Here is a 22,360-nt window from a genome sequence, read left to right as displayed (position 1 = left end):
GTCAGTCAGTGAGTGTGTCAGTCAGTGAGTGTGTCAGTCAGTGAGTCAGTGAGTGTGTCAGTCAGTGAGTGTGTCAGTGAGTGTGTTACGGTCAGTCAGTGAGTGTGTCAGTCAGTGAGTGTGTCAGTGAGTGTGTTAAGGTCAGTGAGTGTGTCAGTCAGTGAGTGAGTGTGTCAGTCAGTGAGTGAGTGTGTCAGTGAGTGAGTGTGTCAGTGAGTGAGTGTGTCAGTCAGTGAGTGAGTGTGTGTGTCAGTGAGTGAGTGTGTTAAGGTCAGTCAGTGAGTGTGTCAGTCAGCGACGGTTTAACGGCCGCGGCAGCACGAGGGACGGACGGACTGCAGCCCCGCGCGCAAAACGCACTGCGCCTGCGCCTGGTCTCGCGGCGGCCACAGAACTTCCGGCCCCGGGGGGGGGAGGGAGGGAGGAGTGGCACTACAACTCCCGGCATGCCGCGCGCCGCCCCGCCCCGCCCGCCCCCCCGACCGGAAGTGAAAGGGGGGAAATGTCCGAGTCCGAACCCTGAGCGGCGAAGGAGGGCGGCGACGGGCGATGGACCGCCACCGGAAAGCGCGGCCTGAGAGACGCCCGGGAGCCGCGGCCCGGCAGGTGGGAGCCGCCTGTGTGGGGAGGAGGAGGGGAGAGAGAGAGAGGGAGAGAGGGAGGGAGAGAGAGAGAGAGAGGAGGGAGAGAGAGAGAGAGAGAGAGAGAGGAGGGAGAGAGAGAGAGGGAGAGAGAGGAGGGAGAGAGAGAGAGAGAGAGAGGAGGGAGGGAGAGAGAGAGGGAAGGAGAGAGAGAGAGAGGAGGGAGAGAGAGAGAGAGGAGGGAGGGAGAGAGAGAGAGGGAGGGAGAGAGAGGGAGGGAGAGAGGGAGGGAGAGAGAGGAGGGAGGGGAGAGAGGGAAGGAGAGAGAGAGAGAGGAGGGGAGAGAGAGGAGAGAGAGAGGGAGAGAGAGAGAGAGAGAGAGGAGGGAGGGAGAGAGAGAGAGGGAGGGAGAGAGAGAGAGGAGGGAGAGAGAGAGAGAGGAGGGAGAGAGAGAGAAGGAGAGAGGGAGGGAGAGAGAGATGGAGAGAGGGAGAGAGAAGGAGAGAGGGAGGGAGAGAAGGAGAGAGGGAGAGAGAGAGAGATGGAGAGAGGGAGAGAGAAGGAGAGAGGGAGAGAGAGAGAGAGAGAGAAGGAGAGAGGGAGGGAGAGAAGGAGAGAAGGAGAGTGGCCCAGGTCACCCCCTGTGTGTTTGTGTGACTGACCCGGGTTGCTGGGCCGAAGTCATTAAATCTCAGCCATCTGTTGCTCCTCTGCCTCCTCAGCACTTGATATGTTCTCCGCAGTCATCCTTGCGTTTTGACTTGATGCCGTGTCCGTGGAGTCCTGGAGCTCAGCGGTTGGCGCCCGCGCTCTCGCCTCGCGAGCCAAGAGACACCTGGGTTCAATTCCCGGCCGGGCGAAACCTTGGGCAGGTTTCCTTGCTCCCGCTCCCGCCCGACCATAGTCCCTCCAGAAACTGAAACGGTAATAAATCGGTCATCGTCGGTCCACGGCTGTCGGTGGGACACTCCACTCCGCTGCCGTGCGCCTTTGGCTGCCGCGTTTCGCCCACCAATATGCGGTCAATTCGCTTTGCGGCGCACTGGGTGGAGCGCTTTGAGACGTCGAGAAGACGTGAAAAGCGTTCTATCGAATCAAGGAATATTATTACTACGGCGCCTTATCGCGGGAAAGCGCTTCACGGAGCATTACCGGGCAGTTTAGTGACTTGTGTGTTTTGTGGGCGAAACACGGCAGCCAATTGCCCACAGTGATGTCCCACATACACAGTGTTCTATTATTTATTTTATTACTATTATTATGATTACTTTCCTCTCCAGACCTTTGACTCTTTCCCCCGCTTGCGGTCTTATCTGTGACCACATCTCACGTTTTATTGAATGGCTTTTCAAGACTTTAATACTTCAGCAAGGTCTTTCCTTTAGCCCTGTCTTCTCCAGCGTAAGGATCCCCAACTTTTAATAATGATAATAATAATAATCCTCGCATTTGGTATAGCACCTTGACATGTCGACGAGGCATCTCAAAGCACTTTGTAGAGTATACTGAAAAAGGGAATGACTGTGTATTTTGTGGGCAAATCACGGCAACCAATGGCGCACAGCCACTCCTTATAACTCAGGTGCCAAAGTGCAACTATTTTAATTGTCATTTGCCGCAGCTCCTTCAAGTCTTAGGTAACTGGAATTGTACCTGACTACCCCCAGTGGACGGGGAAGAGGGAAGCTATAAGGGTATAAACAGTTGGCTTGGATGTTTGTATCAAGTTAATGCTGGTGTTTTGATATAATAATAGTAATAATCCTTGCCTTTGATATAACACCTTATCACGTCGTTGAAATATCTCAGAAGCGCTTCAAAAAATATATTGTGGCTGAAACCCAAGTGGAGTGACTGAAATTTGTGCACAAAATATGATATCAACCTTTGGCTCCATGTTAGATTCAGTTTTATTTGGAAAGAAAATGTGATGTTTTGTTGTGTGATAGACTGCCTGTACGTGCGGATCTCCCGAGCTTCCTAATGCACGTGTTTTCACAGCTTGGGCTGCTGGTGGATTTCACAGCAGATGGCACGATGATGGAGGTGAATGACGATGAAAACGATGCAGATTTGGAAGCCGAACTTGCAGCCATCACAGGAGAAACGCCAGCTAGTAAAGCAGGAAGGCCAAAAGGAAAAAGTACGGAAATATCATCATTATCCATCCCACCCCCAAACTCATCTGTCTTGTCAGAAACTGAATTGTTTGATCCCTGACTGCCCAGCATCTTGGGACGTACTCCAGATGTGAAAGGCACTATGCAAATGTAATTTGTTGTTGTTGTTGTGAAGTTCTGCAATTGAGCTAAATCCACAGACTGTTCCTGACAGCATTTGCATCATTAACTGGATTAACGAAAGATCAGCTTTCTGTTTAAAAGTGGCGCTGCCTAGCTTTAGAACTGTCTTACTGAAAAAAAATCGTTTCCACCGACCAGAGTGAGCAAATGGTGCCAGTAGATTTTTTTTTATGATTCTTTACTGGGAAGGTTCAGGGGTAAGAAAAATGCAGCCTTCCTTGTGTACATTAGAGGAGAAGCCTGTGATTACCATGCAGACTGAGGTTAATTCAAATGCCATGCAGGCCATCTGATCCCACTGTCTGACTGACAGACAGAATTATGATTTTGGGATCAGTACACAGCTTAGAACACAGAATGATGGTGCTAATCGCCTACTCAGTTTGTCTCCGCGGCTCATGTGCCCAAGCCTTGTGGTTGGATGGTTTCCAGGAGGACTTGGGTTAATTAGAACTGAGTGCCTGTGCTTCCCCCCCGGGGATGGAGGGGAGAATGAGCTGTGGAGACGTCTTACTCATTGCAGGCTGCGTTTTCTCCTGCCTGATAGAAGTTGAATTGGATTTATGTGTTAGGAACTGCGAGGAAACTGCCCGACCCGATTTGTATCAGAGCTTTGACAGCCACGAGACTGGCTGGGAGAGAGAGAGGACTTCCACCTTGTCTGTCTGAGCAAGCTGAAGCTGTCCAGAGAGGCAGGACAGCATTCATCTCGCTGCCATCTTCAGGTTGCGCCTGAAGATCTTTCCTATTCGACCCTCCCTACGGTCACCTCCCCCCCAGCTCGGCGTCATGCTCCGTCACTGTCAAGCGCTCTGGGACGCTACCCTCCGTGAGGAGTTCTATATAAATGCAAGTTGTTGTTATTGTTGTCTCCCAGCTCAGCTTGGATAAAGGGGCACAAAAAAAAGTCCAGAAGTTAAGTGAGGCCTGATCTAGTTCTCTCGTTCGTAGCTCCACTCCCAATGCAAGATATTGAGCGAATGGCGGCTCTGTGCATGAAGGACCTCGATGAAGATGAGCAGGATGAAGATGTGGATGATGACGAGGACTTGTTGGCAAGTGTAGTGTTCGAAATGCTGTGCTCCTGCATCTGCTTCTCTCCAGGCTGGAAAGTTCAGCACCTGTCCCCCGCAGGCTGCCTCAGGTGGAATGTACTGTCAGCAGTTTCCTGAGCACTGACACAAAACTATTTTCCCCCATGAAAGTGTCTTCCTGGTAGACACTTTCTCCTGGTGTCCAGAGGTTCCAGCCATCGCTTACCCACTTCCACCTGTCCATATAAATGTCCATCCCACAGTTCCTTTGCCTCACGTCCTCCCTTGCCTCCTTCAAAACCCCTCTCAAGATCCTCCTCTTTGACCGTGCCTTCAGTCAACCTCCTACCCCTGCACTCCCTGTCCTTCACCCCTCCTGATACCAACCTCCTGCTCGGGTCCAAATCCCTAACTGTCCAGCGGCTTGGGATGTCCTCCTGATGTAAAAGGTGCTGTGTAAATGTCATTTGCTGTTATTGTTGTCCACGTGAAGGGCTTTCAGGCGTTCTTCCATAGTGTGAGTGGTTGTTGATCACAAGGCTGTTTGTTTGCACAGTGAGCTGACAATTGTGAGTTTGAGTCCAGGCTTTGAGCTGATTTATTTGGGCAATTATAATTTCTAAAGACTGGAGTGTTCATGAGCTGATGTCATTTTCTAGGCGGAACTAAGTGAAGTGCTTCAGGATACGAAGGAAGAACAGACCAAGGCTCCGACACCCCCATCACACAGAACTCGAGTCCCTGACATAACCCCGCAGCAACAGGTAATTTTTGCAGTGTTTTGCAGAGTGTTTGCGTTACTCACTGTTTACCCTAAGACTCGCGACCGGTAGGATTAAGAAAGCTGTATTTCATAGTTGATGAATGGCTGTGTGTTTTTTAATGTCTTATTTCTTGTGGTTGCAGCCGAGTACAGCCCCTGCAGGGGTGGAGAGCGTGCTGACGGAACGGATCGATGCATACAAGTCTGCCATTAACAACGCCAAACAGTCAGGAGAGAGCTCTAAGGTCCGGCGGTATGAGCGTGGGCTCAAGGTAACAACGTGCTGGGTTATCTGACAAATGGCTACTCGCGAGGTACAGTCCTCACACAGCGTCACAGAGCACAAGCTGCTAGAGTTATTGATCGCCATCTGGCTCCCTGGGCGATGGAGAGGGAAGCGCAGCCGTAAGACCTGATTATCCCACAACCCGCTGCCTCCACTCAACTGGCTCCGGCCTTCTGCATATCCCTTGTGCCCTCCGTTCCACCATCGGTGGCCGTGCGTTCAGCCACTACGCCCCGAAATTCCTCTAACCATCCGCCTTGCCCCTTCTTTCCCCATTTTCAGATCGGGCCTGAAGACCTCCCTATTCGACCGTGCCTCCAGTCACCTCCCTCTCCCCCCAGCTTGGCGTTGTGCTCCGGCAATGTCAAGCGCTCCGGGATGCTTCCCTGCGTGAGGGGGCGCTGTGTAAAATGCAAGTTGTAGTTGTAATGACTCTGAGTTACTATCTTGTACGAGGGACGCTATATAGAAGCATGTTGTTGTTGTTGTTCCTGATTGCTGTGCGTGGGACTTTGCTGCTAGTATAGTGACCGTGGCGTTTGCCTCTACCAGTCACTGCGTTGGACAAGCAATCTCTTGTGAAGGATAACTCAGTCTTGCTTGCACTCCCCTCCCTACCCCCTCCAACCCAAACCCCCCCACCCAACCCCCCACAGACCTTACAAACCATGCTCACGTCGGCGAAAAAAGGGAAGAAGATCAACGAGGAGGAGATCCCACCACCCGTGGCTACCGGGAAGAGCAGTAACGCTGTCTCTCTGAGCACCGCGCCTGCTACAGAGAGCCCTTCCCCGCTCCAGGTGTCCGACTCCCCTGATAGTGCCCCCGGGGGACCTGCCGCCCCAGCCCCCCGCCGCGGGCCACCCCTTTTACTGCCAAAGCCGACGCTGACGGTGCCGCCACCGGCCACAGCACCGAAACCACCGGAGCGGACGCCCGTCACAGCCCCCCAGCGGGAAAGCGGCCCAGCAGTGAATAACAGGACAGGTAGGAGCAGCGCGAGGGGTGACAGTGGGAGTCTTTGTCGATGTCTGCTGGGGATTCTACAGCAACAACGCATGAAATTTTCGCAGCGCCTTTCACGTCAGGAGGACGTCCCAAGCTACTGGACAGTCAGGGATACACACCCGAGCTGGTGGTTGGGATCAGGAGGGGTGGAGGGCGGGGAGGGTAGGGGTAGGAGGGTAGCCAAAGGCACGGTCTTGAGACGGATTTTGAAGGAGGCAAGGGAGGGGGCGAGCAAGGCGGAGGAACTGTGGGGTGCTAGTGCTGTTGAAGCCTGAAAACACTTGCTCAGTGCCCCGTGTCTTGTTCTTATTGACTTACCGTCACGGCCCATCTCAAGGCCCTCCTCTTAGACCGTGCCTTTGGTCACCCTCCCACCCCCACCTTCACCTTCCCTAACCTCCATCCCTCCGGATCCCAACCCCCAGCTCGAGTCCAATTCCTTGACTGCCCAGCGTCTTGGGATGTCCTCCCGACGTGAATGGCGCTGCGTAAATGTAATCTTGTTGACTGAGAGGTAGATCGTGACATTGGCATTTTTGCTCGCTGATTTTCTTCTCTCTGAGGATATTTGATGTCCGTGTGAGGCATCCGGCAGAGTCCTAGCTCTCTGGGTGGGAGAGCCTGATGGCGTCAGATCCCATCTTTACCCAACCGTCCACACGGCTTTTAGGGAGCTGAGGCATGGCGTGACAGCGGGGCTTTATTTTGTTAGGTTCTCCCTCCCTGTCTGTATTAAGCCAGCGTGTTGCTGGGCTGTTTGTGACCGCAGGGAGGGAGTGTAGCGAGCAGGAGGCGGTGCAGAGCAGGCAACGGGAGTACAAACTGGCAGCGCTCCACGCTAAACGTCGCGGAGACACGCAGCTCGCTGCACAATACTACCAGATTAGTAAGGTAGGATCGCACGCACGCACCATACATCCTCATACACGCACCTCACACGCACACACCTCACACACCTCACAAACATCATACATATGTACACACACCGTACATATACACACAGACGTGCACATATACCATACACACACCTCACAAACGCATACACACACGGCACACACGCACAGACACACCATACAAACCTCATACATACCATGGACAGCACACACACACACACACATATGCACACCCCCAGACACAGAGCCTAGTAACTCGCTGACGGACGCTTGTGTAGCGTAGAAAGCAGCCCTTTAACCTCTCATATGTTTGACCCGAACAGAAGTTTGACCCAGCCCTTGAGGCGCTGGCGAGCGGTGCAGCTGTGGACCTCAGTAAACTGCCTCCCCCGCCTGGTAGGTGCTTGGCCCACTTCTTCCTCTCCCTGCACGTGCTGTGTGTTGTATGTAGCGACCTGGCCGCAGTGTGTGAACGTGCCCTGGGATGGTTGAGTGCTGTGGGCTGGAGGCTGTAACTGGCTCGTTTCCAATGTGAGTTCAACCTAGTGCTGGGACGTTGCACAGGCAGAGGTTTGGTCTTGGGTGGGGCTCGACAGTTGTCCGTCCGTCCTGTTATTGAGAGTCTGAGCAGCACCCTGTGTTTGTTTTTGGGATAAAAATAATAATAATAAATTGGTCACTTCAATCCACGACTGTTTGTGGGACACTGCTGCGCGCGATTGACTGGCGTGTTTCGCCCACAAAATTTACAGTCAAATTCACTTGACAGTGTATTTAGTGAAGCGTTTGGAGACATCTCGAAGACGTGATAAGGCGCTGTATCAAATGCAACGCTTATTATTAAGGGAGACGGAGGAGAGAAGGATACAGAAGAGAATATTGGAAAATGGGTACTCGACTGAGTGTGGGTGGTAGCTGTATTTTGTCTCAAACCTTTATTTTTCGCTTTGTTTCTCCCTCTCCCCTCCCCAGATTCCCCGAATGACAGCTCCTCAACTTCTCCGGGTCAATCTTCTCCCCCAGTTCCAGCTTCCAACCCTCCACAGCCACTCTCTGCACCAGGTACATCTGCACAGAACTCCGACCCTCTTCCTCTTCCAATAGAGCAGAGGCCTGGACCCTCGACAGCTGGTATTAACAGGAACGTTTCTTCCCATTAATACCAGCTGTAAACATTGGGGATAATGGATTGCTTACCCCCCCTCCCCCCCCACTCCACCATCCGCTGCCTCCACTCGGTTGGCTCCGGCCTCCTGTTTGTCCCTCCATTCCACCGTCGGTGGCTGTGCCTTCAGCTACTGCGCCCCAAAACTCTGCAACTCTCTCCCTCAATCCCTCCGCCTGGGGGACGTCACCCGGCGTGAGGGGCGCTACGCGAACGCAAGCTGTTGTTACTATAGCTGTAAACATTGCGATTTTCCCCCACAAAGTATCGAGTCGCTCCATTTTACAGTATGTCCTGAGAAGGTCTTTGACGTCTCGACGACTCGGTAAGGCACCACAGTAAGGATTATTATTTTTATTCTTGTCTGTAGGAGTGCCGCCTCCCCCGAGAGACGTAATGGAGGCCCTTCAGCAGAGAATGGACAAGTATAAGTCCGCAGCCGCACAGGCCAAGGGTGAGGGCAATGACCGCAAGGCACGCATGCACGAGCGTATCGTCAAGGTATGGTCAGAGCCTCATGAGTTTCCGGCGCGTCAGGCAGGGGCGGTGGGTGGGTGCCGAGGAGTGTTGTCTGAGGGAGGAGGGAAGGGGAGCAGACGCTCGCGCTCTTGAGTTTACAGGCGAACGTGATTCTACTTGTAACGTCGTCTTCTCTTTCGTTGCCTGTTTCAGCAATACCAGGACGCCATTCGAGGGCACAAAGCGGGGCGGAGCGTTAACCTGGCAGAGCTGCCGGTCCCGCCAGGTACGGTGTTCTCCCACTCCTTACCCCTAACCGTCCCCCCCAAACCCTAAACCCCATTCCTCCGTCCCACATCGGTCACTGCAGTTGCGGAGTGTACAGGGATCAGTGCATTGAGCAGCGCTAGGCATTCCCTCCAGGCAGAGCTGCCAGTGACAGCTAAAGGCAGTGTATTATGTGGGACACGTGAACGGACGCTGTGGGAAACACAAGGCTGTGTGTCCAGGGCCAGGCCAGTGAGTGCTGGGTTGTGTGGCAGCGCTCTGCACTGATCCACTGAGCGCCTTGTGTCTTGCTTTGCCAGGTTTCCCCTCCATCCAGGGATTGGAGAGCTCCGGCCCCAGCCTGGCCGGCATGCTGGATAACGCTATGCAGCTCGTCAATCAGGAGGTGAGCGACGCGGAGGCGGAGGCCAAGGTGAGGAAAACAAGCTGCAGGTTCCGTTGCGCTCGACTTGCATTTGCAGAGCGTCTCGGAGCGCTCAACATTGGCCCGGCCAGACGTTGAGCCGAGGGGGGGTGGGAGGGAGAAGGTGAGGAGCACAGTCGAAGAGGAAGGTCTTCGAGCGTGACCTAAAATGAGGGAAGGAGGGGGCAAGGCAGAGCTATTGGGGGAGAGAGTTCCAAAGCCTCAGGGACCTGCTTCCCCCCCCCCCCACCAGCCCCTGTTCAATGAAACCACCTAAAACTCAGTTTGGACCTGGTTTGTAGCCCGTGTTTGTCTGTGGGCTCAGAGAGTGCAGGGAATCAGAAGACAGCAGAGAGATCTGAGCAGTCTGGGAATTTTCTGTAGTTTCACCTGTGCTTTAATAATAATAATAATAATCCTTGCATTTGCTATAGCGCCTTATCACGTCTTCGAGACGTCTCAGAGCGATTCACAGAATACACTGTAAAGCGAATCGACCGTATATTTTGTGGCAGCCCATTGTGGAAGGGGAGGGGGGTCCTATTTTTTCTCCTCACCCTCCTTCCCACCCCCCTTGACGAGAACCCTAAGCGGGCTTGTGAGTTGCCCGTTAGACTGGAGTTAAAGAGCTAGGATTGAGCGACTGACATGTCTGATGTTCCTCAGCCAGTAGTGCGCACACCTGCTCCAAAATCACAGCAGCAAGTACCTGCCGGAGCACCCAGCAAGCCCACAGCCAAGCAGCTCTCAAATAAAGGTGTGTGCGCGTGCGCAAATATAACAAGCGTGCTTCGTGCTGGGGGCGGAGGGGGAGAGTTTACACCTGATGTGGCCATCGGTGTTCCAACCTTCAGCCTCTCTGCCCCCACCCTCTGGAACTCTATATCACATTACCTCCACCTCGCCCCCTCACTTGCCTCCTGCAAGGTACCTCTCTCTCTCTCAAGACCCTCCTGTTTGGCCGCCCACACCTTCGGTCACCCTCCCACCCCTAAACTTCCCCGCCCTTCACTCCTCCTGATCCCAACCCTCAGCTCGGGTGCAGATCCTGACTGTCCAGCGCCTCAGGACATCCTCCTGACATGAAATGCGCTATGTCAATGTCATTCGTTGTTGTTGTTGATACCATCTGTATTGATCGGGCTGTGTTAATGTTTCTCTTTTAGACGTAAAATACAAGCGTGTCTTTGAGGTGGGAATTTTTGGCTAGTTTCTCTGGGCTAACGTCTCGGTCTCGGGCTGCTCTGTCCCTCTCCCTTCCACTCTCTCTCTCTCTCTTTCCCTACCTCCCTCTCACTCATTCACTCTCTCCGTCTCTCACAGCTCAGCAGCAGCTACAGTTCCTGGAGAACAGGAAGAAGCAGTTGATGAAGGCAGCGCTTCGCACCAAGCAGAAGAACGACCTGGAGGGAGCCAAGCTGTACCTGCGGCAGGCCAAGGGGCTGGACCCCATGATCGAGGCCGCCAAGGGCGGGCTGCCCGTCGACATCAAAAAGGTAATGTTTATGTATAATATATAAAACGTCTGCGTTTAACAATATATAACAATATACCTGGGTTCGATTCCCGGGGAGGACGAAACCTTACCCAGGTTTCCTTACTCCACACGCACGCCCCTGTTTACCCAGCAGTAAGTAGGAACACGGTTGTTAGTCGATTGGAGGATCGCTTTCCCTCCAAGATAAATCAAAATAATCTGGTCACTCCATCCACGACTGTTTGTGGGACACCGCGATTGGTTGCCGAGTTTTGCGCACAAAATACACAGTCACTACACTTTACAGTATATCCTGTTAAGCGCTTTGAGTCGTCTCGAAGACGTGATAAGACACAAATGCAAGGTTTATTATTTTATTTTTTTGAAGGGATTATTACCCCCAGAAACACGATCCGCCAGTCGACTAACAAGTGGGTAACTATTTACTGCTAGGTAAACAGAGGCGCGTGTGTGTGGCAAGGAAACTTGCCCAACGTTGCGTCCTGCCAGGAATCGAACCCAGGTCCTCTCGCTTGCAAGGCGAGCGCTTTAATGACTGAGCTACAGGACTCCACGGAAATATTAAGTTGTTGTTGTAGTTGTTGTAACCAAGGGGGTGTTTGTGCTGCAGGTTCCACCTCCCCCGGAGAGCGAGGAGGACTTTGTTCTGGTGCAGGGCCGGGGAGTGCACATACCCCACAAGACAGCCGAGCAGTACGCACAGCTGGTGGAGGTGCTCAAACAGCAGCACGAGGTAAAGTCGCTCGCTCCCTCGCTGCTGTATGCCGCACACACTACTATACTCCTGGGGTAAATGCACAGAGATTGGCCTCGGTCTCGCTGTGTTGAGAAGACTTGTGGCCAGTGCCCCCACTCCTGTCTGCCCAGCCTCATGTACACGTGTAGATGTTCGGAGAGGACAGCGTTGGGCCTGATGTGAATTTATCCCACACACACTCGCCGCACACGCCACACACACACGCTTCACACACAAGTTCGATGGCGATGTGGAAACACTCTCTAATCCACAATCATGTAAGAAGTGGGAATAGTACCAGCACTATCCTAACAAGACAACTTCCTAACAGTTGTGTGTGTGTGTGTTCTGTCCCTCTCCGCAGACCTGCATGAAGTACTCCAAGCAATACACACACCTGGGGAATGTGTCGGAGACCACAAAGTGAGTGCCATAAAGTCTTGGGCATCCGGAATGTCCCAGCTGTAGGACCATCTAATCCCTGTCTGTCAAGCAAACTGTGTGAGCAGCACTTTGTGACGGTTCAGGGAGATGAGGCACTTGAACAAACAGGAGTATTATTATGAATAATTGAGCTTTTTCAGGGGGATCGGAAACGTTCAGCCTGCTATTCCGCGCACACAATCGGGGAATGTGTCAAACCAACAAAGCAATGGAAACACCTGCTTATCCTTCGTGCCCTCTGCTCCACCATCGGTTGTCACTACGCCCCAAAACTCTGGAAGACTTTTCCTCTATCCCTCCCTCCACCTTGCCCCATCCTTCCCCATCTTTGGGTTGTGCCGGAAGACCTTCCTCTTCGACCATGCCTATGGTTACCTCCCACCGGCTCAGCGTCGTGCTCCGCCGGGGTCGAGCGCTCTGGGACCCCGCCCTACGTGAGGGGTGCTGTGTAAATGCAAGTTGTTATTGTTCTAAGTGAAGGGGTGCATCGCAGTTTGGGAATGGGAATGCACTGATGGCCGGTGGTGTCTGCGCTTTATCTTCAAGGTTTGAGAGAATGGCCGAGGAGTGCAAGAAGAACATTGAGATCCTGAAGCGAGCTCACGCACAGGGCTATCCCCTGCCCAAGTACCACCACGAGGAGAGGACCTTCCAGGTGGTGAAGTGAGTATCCACCGCAGAGCACGTCCCAAGGCGCTGGACAGTCAGGGATTTGGACCCGAGTTGGTGTTTAGGATCCGGAAGGGTGGAAGGTGGGGAGGGTAAGGGTAGGACGGTGACTGAAGGAACGGTCAAAGAGGAGGCTCTTCAGACGGGACTTGAAGGAGACAAGGGAGGGGGTGGGGCAAAGGGGCTGTGTGATGAAGTCCAAAGGGTGGGGGCAGATGTGAAGGGGTGCAGAGGTCAGAGGGTGCAGAGGATTTAGTTAGTGTGAACACTCAGTCAGTGACCACCCACGCCGGCCACACTGCCAGCCTGACCAGAGGTGATTGGCTTATGTTTGTGTCTGCGTGTGTCTATGTGTGTGTGTGTCACCCATTAAATATACAGTCAATTCACAGTACTGTGTATCCTGTGAAGCGCTTTGAGACGTCTCGAAGACGTGATGAGGTGCTGTATCAAATGCAAGGGTTATTATTATTATTAAGATGGCTTGATGGCTTGACTGGGGTGTCTGGCCACCCAGCCTGTATTGGCACAGAGTTGGCCTTCACTGACAGCCGGCTGGGCTGCTTATGATTCCTGTGGGATCTGAGCGCAGGATGAGGTGCTGTGGCTCAGGCTGACGTGTGTTTGATGGGAGGCGTCTCTTTATTCCAGGATATTTCCCAACCTCACGAGCAGCGACATGATTCTTTTCATCGTCAAAGGAATCAACTTGCCAGCTCCTTCAGGTACTGTGTTCATCTGCATACCGGGGAGGAGGTGGGGGAAGAGATCTGGAGGAGGGGTGGGAGGAGAGTGATTGGCAGCTGCATTTCACCCACAAAATACAGTCACCTCACTTTACAGTGTATTCTGTGAAGCGCTTTGAGACGTCTTAACGATGTGATAAGGTGCTAATCAAATGCAATGATTATTTTTATTTGGGGGACATTGTGAGATTATTGCCGGTGGGCGAATGATTGGCGGGGGGACATTGTGAGAGAGGGTGGGTGAAGAGGGGAGGATGAGGGGTCATTGACGTTGTTATTTGTAGTGATAATTAACCCTGCCCTGCGTCTCTTGTCTTAGGTGTTTCACCTAATGATCTCGACACCTTTGTCAAGTTTGAATTTGCATTCCCGAACACAGTAAGTAATCTGTCTGTGTGTGTGTGTGTCTGTATGTATGTGTGTGTGTCCAGCAGATACTAGTCACTGCTCTGCGCAATTGGCTGCTGCATTTCACCCATAAAATACACAGTTGCTCCACTTTACAGTATATCTTGTGAGACTTCTCAACAAAGCAATAAGGCGCTGTATCAAATGCAAGGATTATTATTATGTATTATAGAGTGTGGGAGACAGTGGGGGAGTGGGACTGGTTGGATGGCTCTTCCACAAAGAGCCGGCACAGGCACAATGGGCCGAATGGCCTCCTTCTGCGCTGTAATATTCTATGATTATACTTGCAGCATTTGTTTCTCATCAACAGGAGGAAGCGCAGAAGGACAAAACCTCGGTGATGAAGAACACAAACTGCCCAGGTAGGTGGGGCGTTCCCGCTGCACTCAGTCCTTCCCAGGGATGTGTGTGTCCACAGATATCAGTGTTAACACTAACAGCGCTCCTCCTCTCTCCCTATCCGTGTCTTGCAGAATATAACGAGCAGTTCAAGCTGACGATTAACCGAGGACATCGAGGGTTTAAGCGAGTGGTTCATTCCAAAGGCATTAAGTTTGAAGTCGTTCACAAAGGGTAGGGAAGCAATGGAATCCTGTGCCTTACTGGAGGGTGTGTGTCTGAGGGATCCAGGACTGTTAGAATTCCCTGTTGATCACGGTTATTAGTAGGGCATTCCCTGTCCTAAACCCTCTGTAAATAATGATAAGCTAATCTCTCCCTTTGTTCCGCTGTTGCTGTACGCTGTCCTGTTCATCCCTCGTCCCCTCTGCTCCACCCTCGGTGGCCGTTCCTTACAGCCACTATGCCCCGAAACTCTGGAACTCTCTCCTTCAATCCCTCCCTGCTTTTAAATCCTGCCTGAAGACCTTCCTTTTCGATCGTGCTTACGGTCACCCCCAACTCCCCCCCGGCTCAGCGTCGTGTTCCGCCACTGTCAATCGCTCTGGGACGCTACCTTGCATTCTGGGTGCTATATAAATGCAAGTTGTTGTATGTTTCTGAGGCACACTGTTAGCCATCTAAGCTCTCTCACCCACAGTGTGTGCCTTTCCTATCCCCAGGGGGGTAAGAGAAGGCTTAGACGGTTACATTCTGCCTGCCCACACCTCCGAGCTGCGGGCTAATGCTGCTCTCTGCTTCCAGCGGGCTTTTCAAGACCGACCGTCCAGTAGGCAATGCCCAGCTGAAGCTGGAGAAGCTGGAATCGCAGTGCGAGCTCAGGGAGATCATTGAGGTGACGTTTTCTAGAACTTGGAGTGGAGCAAAGCAGCACACAGCAAAACAAACACGCCCACACGCACCACACACGCACGCCCACACACACACACCCACACACCAGGGACGGGGGACACACTTGACAACAGACACTGGGGACCAGAAGAACGCTGACACAAGGGGACGGGGAGTGGTGTGGGAGGGTGGGCGGTAATTCTGGACAGTGGAGTGGGAGAACGGGGACGACAGTAATTCTGGACAACAGGGAGTGTTAAGGACCGCTGGCTGACCGCTGGGGTGGCTGACATCTTCTCTTCCACCAGGTGCTGGACGGCAAGAAGACCACAGGGGGGCGCATGGAAGTGATGGTGAGGATCAGAGAGCCGCTCAGCTCCCAGCAGCTGGAGAGAACGACGGAGAAGTGGCTGGTCATCGACCCACACAGCATACCTGCGGTACGTTACTCTCTGCTCCAGTGATTGGGTATCGCCCCCCCCCCCCCCAACCCCCTCCCCTCCCTCCCACCTCCCTTCCTTGCTTCCTTCAAGACCCTCCTCTTTGACCCCCGCCTTCGGTCACCCTCCTACGCGTGTTCCCGCTGGCTCTCAGTGTGACCATTTTCCCTCCAGATCGCAGTGCCGAAGGCGAAACAGCGGCAGGAGCCTCCGCGGGAGGTGGGAAGAAGGTGAGTCCGAGGGCGCTGGGCACTCGCTGTGTGTGACTGGCAGTCGGCTGTGGGTTGTAAAGCGGGGGGGCTTGGGGCGATGGGAGAGTGAGGGAAGTGCTCACAGGTGTGGGTTATGGGGGTGGTGAGGGGCTCGACTCAATAGCAACACAAATCTGTACAAGGCTCGAAACCCTCTGAGAAAAGCCAGACGATCCTCTCTCTCTCTTCCCCCCCCCCCCACCCCGGATCTTCTGTGGTTTGGAGTCTCTCAGCCGCTGTTTGTGCCGCTGCCGTCTCCTGGCATTGTCCAGAGCCGTGAGGAATGTCTGTATCTGTGCCATGTTCTAGCCTCTCACTGCACACACTGAGCCTCTGCATTCTCAGCTTCTCAGCCATCCTCCTGTATCGTCCAGTACCAAAATCAGACATCGCTCCCCTTGTGTTCAGCATTTCTGCGCCAGCCCCCCCCCCCCCCCCCGGCCCACCGGCCCCCAAACAGTGTGGAGGGAGTCTGACTCTCTTCCACTGTGAGGACGTCACATTCTGTCCTCATCTGACATCCACATACACCCACACGCAGCAGTGAGTGTGAATAAACAATCAGAGCTCGGAGCCCATTTTCTCTCTGTCTGTCTCTCTAACCCGTTCTCGAGTTCTCTGATGCCGATCGTAATCTCACTCGGTCCAAATCAAGGTGTGTTGGTAAACTTCTTTATTTGTCAATTCCTAAACTCTCAATAATCCACCACTCCAAACCACAACAAATGACATTAACGCAGCGCCTTTCACGTCAGGAGGACGTCCCAAGGCGTTGAACAGTCAGGAACCGCACCCGAGCTGGTGGTTGGGATCAGGAAGTGGGGAGGACGGGGAGAGTGAGGGGTAGGAGGGCGACCGAAGGCGCAGTCGGAGAGGAAGGTCTTGAAGGATGCAAGGGAGAGGGGAGGCAAGGCGGAAGGAAACTGGCCCTTTTGTTGATTGTCAATTTACCCTTAAAGGAGTATCCAGCACTGATTCTGTCCAGCTTCTCCTCTCGCTTCCTTCAGTGGCTGTTTTATCTTTTATTTTCCATTGCCTTTCAGATCCACAATTTGCACTTTAATTTAATTCGGCAGCAGCTTTTGTCCCAACACGATCCGCCCACTGACGCCCGCCCGCCTGCTCTTTCTTTTTTGGGGTTCATTGGAGACAGAGACTGAGCCTGGCTCAGTCATCGGCAGTGACTGGCCTCCTCGGAAAACCTCACGTGGAGAGGAAAGAGCCAGAAAAGGTCCCTCCCCGCCCCCGGGGAAATCTTTCCTCTCTGCCCCCCACCCACCACCCCCCCGGCGTAATCTCTCCTCTGTGCCCCCACCCCACCCCCCAACCTGCACTCCACACCCTAGTGTTGTGCCTTGCCAGAGGAGGCGAAAAAGAAAAAGGCGGGGTGGGGGGGAATTTCCTCTATGATTCCCGATAGAGTCAGTGAGTGGAGGGTCCTGTAATTGATTGAAAGGCAGTGGTGTAAGAGAGTGGGTATGGAGTCCTGTAGCTCAGTAGTTAGAGCACTTGCCTCGCAAGCGAAAGGACCTGGGTTCAATTCCTGGGTGGGTCAGGGCGAAACATTGGGCAAATTTCCTTACTCCACACGCATGCCTTAGTTTACCCAGCAGTAAGTAGGAACCCGGTTGTTGGTGGATCGCTTTCTGGGGGTAATCATCCCTTTTTAAAAAAAAATGATTTTAGTAATAATGATTTGGTCATTCAATCCACGACTGTTTGTGGCGACGCTGCTGTGCGCAATTGGCTACTGCGTTTCTCCCACAAACCATACAGTCAATTCACTTTACAGTATATTCTGTGAAGCGCTTTGAGACGTCTCGAAGACGTGATAAGGCGCTGTACCAAAGGCAAGGATTATTATTATTATTATTATTTAAGCAGCCGGAAATGATGTACCTGTACGCTGTGCAGGACCTTTCCCTACCAAATCTCTTGAGATATTTGGTTCTTAAAGGGTTAACTCCGCTCCCCCCACGTTCCTGTATGTATGACTGAGCTGGCTCATTGAGTCATTCCCTCTCAGACGCCCAGCTGTTTTTTGCCTGGCAGCAGCTCCAGACTGCTGCATAGTTTTATGCTAAAATATCTATTTTTATACGACTGTAATTCGTAATTTATGTTCGGGCTTTTCTGCAAAAACAGATCAAAAGATTTACAAAGTTGCAGCTGCTCTTTGAGTTGTGGCGTAAACTCCGCAGCCAGACACATCTGTGCACTTTGCTAACAAGCTGGGACGCCCGTAAATCCACTGCGATAAAACGCTACGGCAAAAGTGGCGGTTAATATTTCATCTCAGTATTTTCTCCCCCGAAGGAATTACCCTCGGGCTTTCCGATTCCGAAAACTCGTTCCCTGTAGTGTGGACATTTCGTTACCAAGTTGGGTTCGAAGCCCATCAGCCATTTAGTTTTTAGTCAGGCGAGCGAGGGCGAGTAATTGGATTAGGGACCAGAGGTAAAGGATATTGTCGTGGCTGGTACAGAGTAAGTCACTGATGTTGCTTGTCCATCTCGTACTGTGGCCTCAGTGTCCCACTGGATAAAAAAGTAATACGGACATCAGCTGGGTATCCCTGTCAGACACACACACACACACACACACACTCTCTCTCTCACTCTGTCTCAAAGTGTGGGTGTGTGTCTCTCTTTGCCTCTGTGTGCGTCTTTCTGTGTCTGTCTCTCTTTCGCAGTCTTTCTCTCTCGTTGTGTCTCCCTCTCTCTCGCCTATCTACAGTACTACCCGAGATGAGTTCTCTGCCCCTCGCACTTCTTGTTACTGTACGAAGCGCTGAATCCTCACTGGTCCCCCCCGATGGGGTCTGGGGCCTGACTTACCCCAGCCCAGGCCAGTCCCGTCTCCGCTCCCTTACCCTAAACCCGTTGGAATTGTTGGGAAACCTTTTGTCGTTTGTGTTTTTAATAAATTATAACTTTTGTGTAGTAACTGCAGCTTATTGCCAATTATTTACCAGCATCTGAGGATAGAGAAGGGAGGGAGCAAGTCCTTGGCTTGTGCCTGCCCCCCCCCACCCCCCCCCCCCCCCACCCCGGTCTGGCTTCTCTCTTCTCCCCCCACCACTCCCTCTTCCCGGGACACTGCTCTGCATTCGCTCCTGCTTCACTGCTCACTGCCTGCACTGACACTACCCTCCTCGCTCTCTCTCTCTCTCTCTCTCTCCCTCTCTCTCCCCTGTGGCCTCTCACTTTCTCTCGTGTTTTTTTATATGTACGTGGAGGCGATCAGGAAACGGGCTTGACATCCGGGAAAGGTTGTCAACCGTTTTGTTTGGCTCTTGAGTTTTCTGACGGATGTAATTACTGGGGACTGGAAATTTCACTGGGAATGAATGTAAAGCTTCCTCCTGTCCAGAGGGGCTTGATGCCGTGACTCCCGGTATCGAACTGGTTGTTCGTCAGCCCGCTGCATGCCCAGTTAGGGGCCGCGGGTAAACAGGTTCCTGGAGAGCCTGGCACAAAGCTGCCAGGCCGGCCTATTAAAGGCAGCAGCAATTGCTGAAGAGCGAGCGGTGTAATAATAATAATAATCCTTGCATTTGATATAGCGCTTTTCACGTCGGGAGGACGTCCCAAAGCGCTTCACAGAACACACTGTAAAGTGAATTGACTGTATATTTGTGGGCGAACGCGGCACTCTGTGCGGGTTTGTGTGCGCTTGTGGTACGTGTGGCGTTTTGGCCATGTGCAGTGGGAACAGTTATGTGCAGATGTGTGGTTATGTGTGCGGTGTATGTGTGCGTGGGCTGTATGAGAGAGTGTGTGCGGTGTGTGTATCCACTGTGTGTTTGAGATTATGTGCTATAATAAAATAATAATAATCCTTGCATTTGATATAGCGCTTTTCACTTCTTTGGGACATCTCAAAGCGCATCACATGATAAAGTGAATTGACTGTATATTTGTGGGCAAAACGCGGCAGCCAATTGCGCACAGCAGCGTCCCACAAACAGTCCTGGATGAAGTGACCAATTTTATTATTGTTTTTTTCCTTGAGGGATTATAATCAGGCGTGTGTGTGGAATAAGGAAACTTGCCCAACGTTTCGCCAACGGGCGGGAATTGAACCCGGGTCTCTCGCTTGCGAGGCGAGTGCTCTAACCGCTGAGCCCCAGGAATCCATAATTATGTGCTGTGTGGGTGGGTGGGTGGATGCGCTGTGTGAGTCGAGTTGATGGTGGTAGCGGCTGGTAAATGAGCTGCTTCGTGGGTGGCGGGACTTCTTCTTTGACCCGAATTGTTTGTGTTTGTTTAACAGCCGGCCCGGCCCTGCCCCCTCGCCAGTGCCCACCTTTCACAGCTTCAACGTTCTCAAGTTCGACAAGGAGCGGCTGGAGAGGAAGGTGAGTGAACCCAACAGCCCTTTGCCCTCTTTCCCTGGACTGCGGTAATGTGGGAATCCTGGCCAGAGTCGAGGGTGGGTGGGGGGAGGTCAGCAGGCATTGTGGGTGCTGACAGACTGACTCACTCTCTCACTGACTCACTCACTGAAACACCAACTGACTGGCCACACATACTGACTTCTCTCTGTTTCTCTCTCTCTCTCCTCCGCAGATCCAGGTGTGCAAGCAGGAGCAGAAGCCGGTGCCGAGGGAGCTTCTGGATCAACACCGGGAGTTGCAGCAGCGGCTGCAGTGGCAAAAATCCCAGCTGGAGCGCGGAGACCCCGTCTTGCTCAGAGGTACAGCTCCTTCCTGCCCAGCTGCACCCCACCACCACCCCCCTGGCCCACGGCCCTCTCACACCTTCATCTTGAATGAGAAAACTGTGCAGCCTCACAAGCCCCTCAGTCAGTGACCTGCCTGATCCCCTGGGGGCTGGCGATGGGGAGTATTTATCGAGAGTTCACTGTGCTTCTGATATGAACAGCCATTATATAATGTCATCTGTTGTTGTTGAGGTTGTTGTCGGCCACTTGCTCCCGGGGACTCAGGTGGAGACGTGGGAATTGTGCTGCGATGTGCTGTCTCTTCCCAAGGTGTGGGACAGGCTTCCAGCACAGAGGCCACTGCACTGCACTACACTTCACTGGGGCGCTAAGCTGATCTTCACTGGACGGGATCGCTGATTGTGCCTTTAAACCTGTTGTGCTTTGGTGTGCGCTTTATAAATGCAAGTTGTTGTTGTTGTTTTACAGCGTACAGGGCGCGGCTGCAGGACTTCCTGCAGTACTACACACAGGCAGCCACACGCCTGGGCACTGAGGGCAGCCGGGTAAGTCTGTGTCCTCGGCACTGCACTCGGGTTTGCGCGAGAGGGTGTGTGTGTGTGTGCCTGTGTGCCTGTGTGTGTGCGTGTGTGCATAGGCGCGCGCGTTTGTAAGTGTGTGTGTGTGCCTGTGTGTGAGTGGACGCACATGCGTTTGAACAATAAATGCTGTGAACATGCTGCAAGGTGTGAATCTCAGACTCTCTCTCTCCCCGTCTGTGTCTCTGGCAGGAGTTGGCTAAAGAAGCGCTGTACAAGAGGAAGCTGGTGGAAGACGAGGTGAGTGCTGTGCTGTGCTGTGCAGACAGTTCAGAGCTGTGTAGAGCCTTTATATTTTCAAGTGAATAATGATAATAATAATTCTCGGATTTGATGTAGCGCCTTATCGCGTCTTCGAGACGTCTCAAAACGCTTCACAGAACACAGTGTAAAGTGGAGTGACTGTATATTTTGTGGGCCAAATATCCAGCTATTACCAAATGTGCTCCCGCGTTCTATTGTATTGTACATTTCAGTGAAGTCCTGTGTGTTACAGTGACGGACTGACTGTCGTGTTGTGTTCTCTGCTGTCAGCTCCAGAGACTGCGATGTTGAAGACCAAGTGGTTGTGGGGGCCGGGGGATTCCGCAATGTCCTGCGGTGGCTGAATGATCGCCGTGGGGACACTGTGCCCCCCCACAGCCCCCCTCCACCCCCAACCCCCCGGCCCCGTGGCCACCCCAGGCTGATCGCTGCAGGACGTGGGAATCGAATGATTCAGCACAAACTCCAAGCCGATCGGGTGACTCCAAGTGGGAAAATTGGGACCATCGGAACACTGAGTGAGGCAGGAGCTGGGGGCTCGGGTGTCGGGGGACAGGGTTTGAGGGAAGAGGTGATATTCTCTCTGATAGGAACGCTGCTCTATGCGACTGGGTCTGCTCGACTGCCTGGTGCTGGGGAAGCTTTTATCTGATAAACACCTTGTTTACCTTCATGATTAGGGCAGGAATCTGTGAGGAGGAACCCGAGATGGGGGGGGTGGGGGTGCAGTTTGAGGCAGCCCCTACAGCAAAGCCCAGGCACCAATTAAGTGTAGTGACTGTTGTGTCCCAGCTTCCTGGCTCTGCGGGAGCGGAGAGGGGGCAGTTGACAGTGCCTCTCTCCCCCGCTCCCACCCCATTCCCCCCAGCTCAGAGGAGAGAGAGAGCGTGTGTGATTGCTATCACAGGCAGCACTGCTCATTGAGCCACGTTTCCTCTCTCTCTTTCTCATGATGAGCCTTATCCACAATCACGTGTATTTTTATTAATCAGGGTATTAATTTTTACACCCGAGAATAACGCACACAATTATTTATCTCAGACTGTAACTGTTTTAATCGAGGAGGGTAGTTAGAGTGAGGGTTATCGGTGGGAGCTGACATCTTTATATAGGATACAAGGCCAGCCAGACCTCAAACACGTACACATCATGGCCAGGAGAAAAGGGTCGGAGTTTAGGATTAAAAGACCCGCTGTGATGTAGTGACCTGTGACAGACTGGGAG

At 52.8% G+C, this 22,360-nt stretch overlaps 1 protein-coding gene across 1 annotated transcript; it reads left to right on the top strand.

Annotated features, from left to right (window-relative positions):
• Nucleotides 1-490: 490 nt before the first annotated feature.
• On the top strand, nucleotides 491-21,513 carry cc2d1a (coiled-coil and C2 domain containing 1A). Its single transcript, XM_007907092.2, has 29 exons — nucleotides 491-606; nucleotides 2,583-2,724; nucleotides 3,836-3,939; nucleotides 4,578-4,682; nucleotides 4,825-4,953; nucleotides 5,624-5,954; nucleotides 6,745-6,866; nucleotides 7,192-7,264; nucleotides 7,841-7,930; nucleotides 8,404-8,534; nucleotides 8,706-8,778; nucleotides 9,080-9,192; nucleotides 9,850-9,940; nucleotides 10,507-10,679; nucleotides 11,292-11,414; nucleotides 11,782-11,840; nucleotides 12,408-12,524; nucleotides 13,182-13,255; nucleotides 13,596-13,654; nucleotides 13,998-14,049; nucleotides 14,161-14,260; nucleotides 14,831-14,921; nucleotides 15,226-15,357; nucleotides 15,532-15,587; nucleotides 19,884-19,968; nucleotides 20,180-20,306; nucleotides 20,763-20,839; nucleotides 21,065-21,112; nucleotides 21,407-21,513. The coding sequence occupies exons 1-29, from the start codon at nucleotides 550-552 to the stop codon at nucleotides 21,425-21,427; spliced, it is 2,955 nt and encodes a 984-aa protein (XP_007905283.2). The 5' UTR covers nucleotides 491-549; the 3' UTR covers nucleotides 21,428-21,513.
• The last annotated feature ends 847 nt before the right edge of the window (nucleotides 21,514-22,360 follow it).

Source organism: Callorhinchus milii, unplaced genomic scaffold (assembly GCF_018977255.1).
Source record: "Callorhinchus milii isolate IMCB2004 unplaced genomic scaffold, IMCB_Cmil_1.0 Scaffold29, whole genome shotgun sequence".
Classification (NCBI taxonomy): domain Eukaryota; kingdom Metazoa; phylum Chordata; class Chondrichthyes; order Chimaeriformes; family Callorhinchidae; genus Callorhinchus; species Callorhinchus milii.
This window is presented reverse-complemented; position numbering and strand designations above follow the sequence as displayed.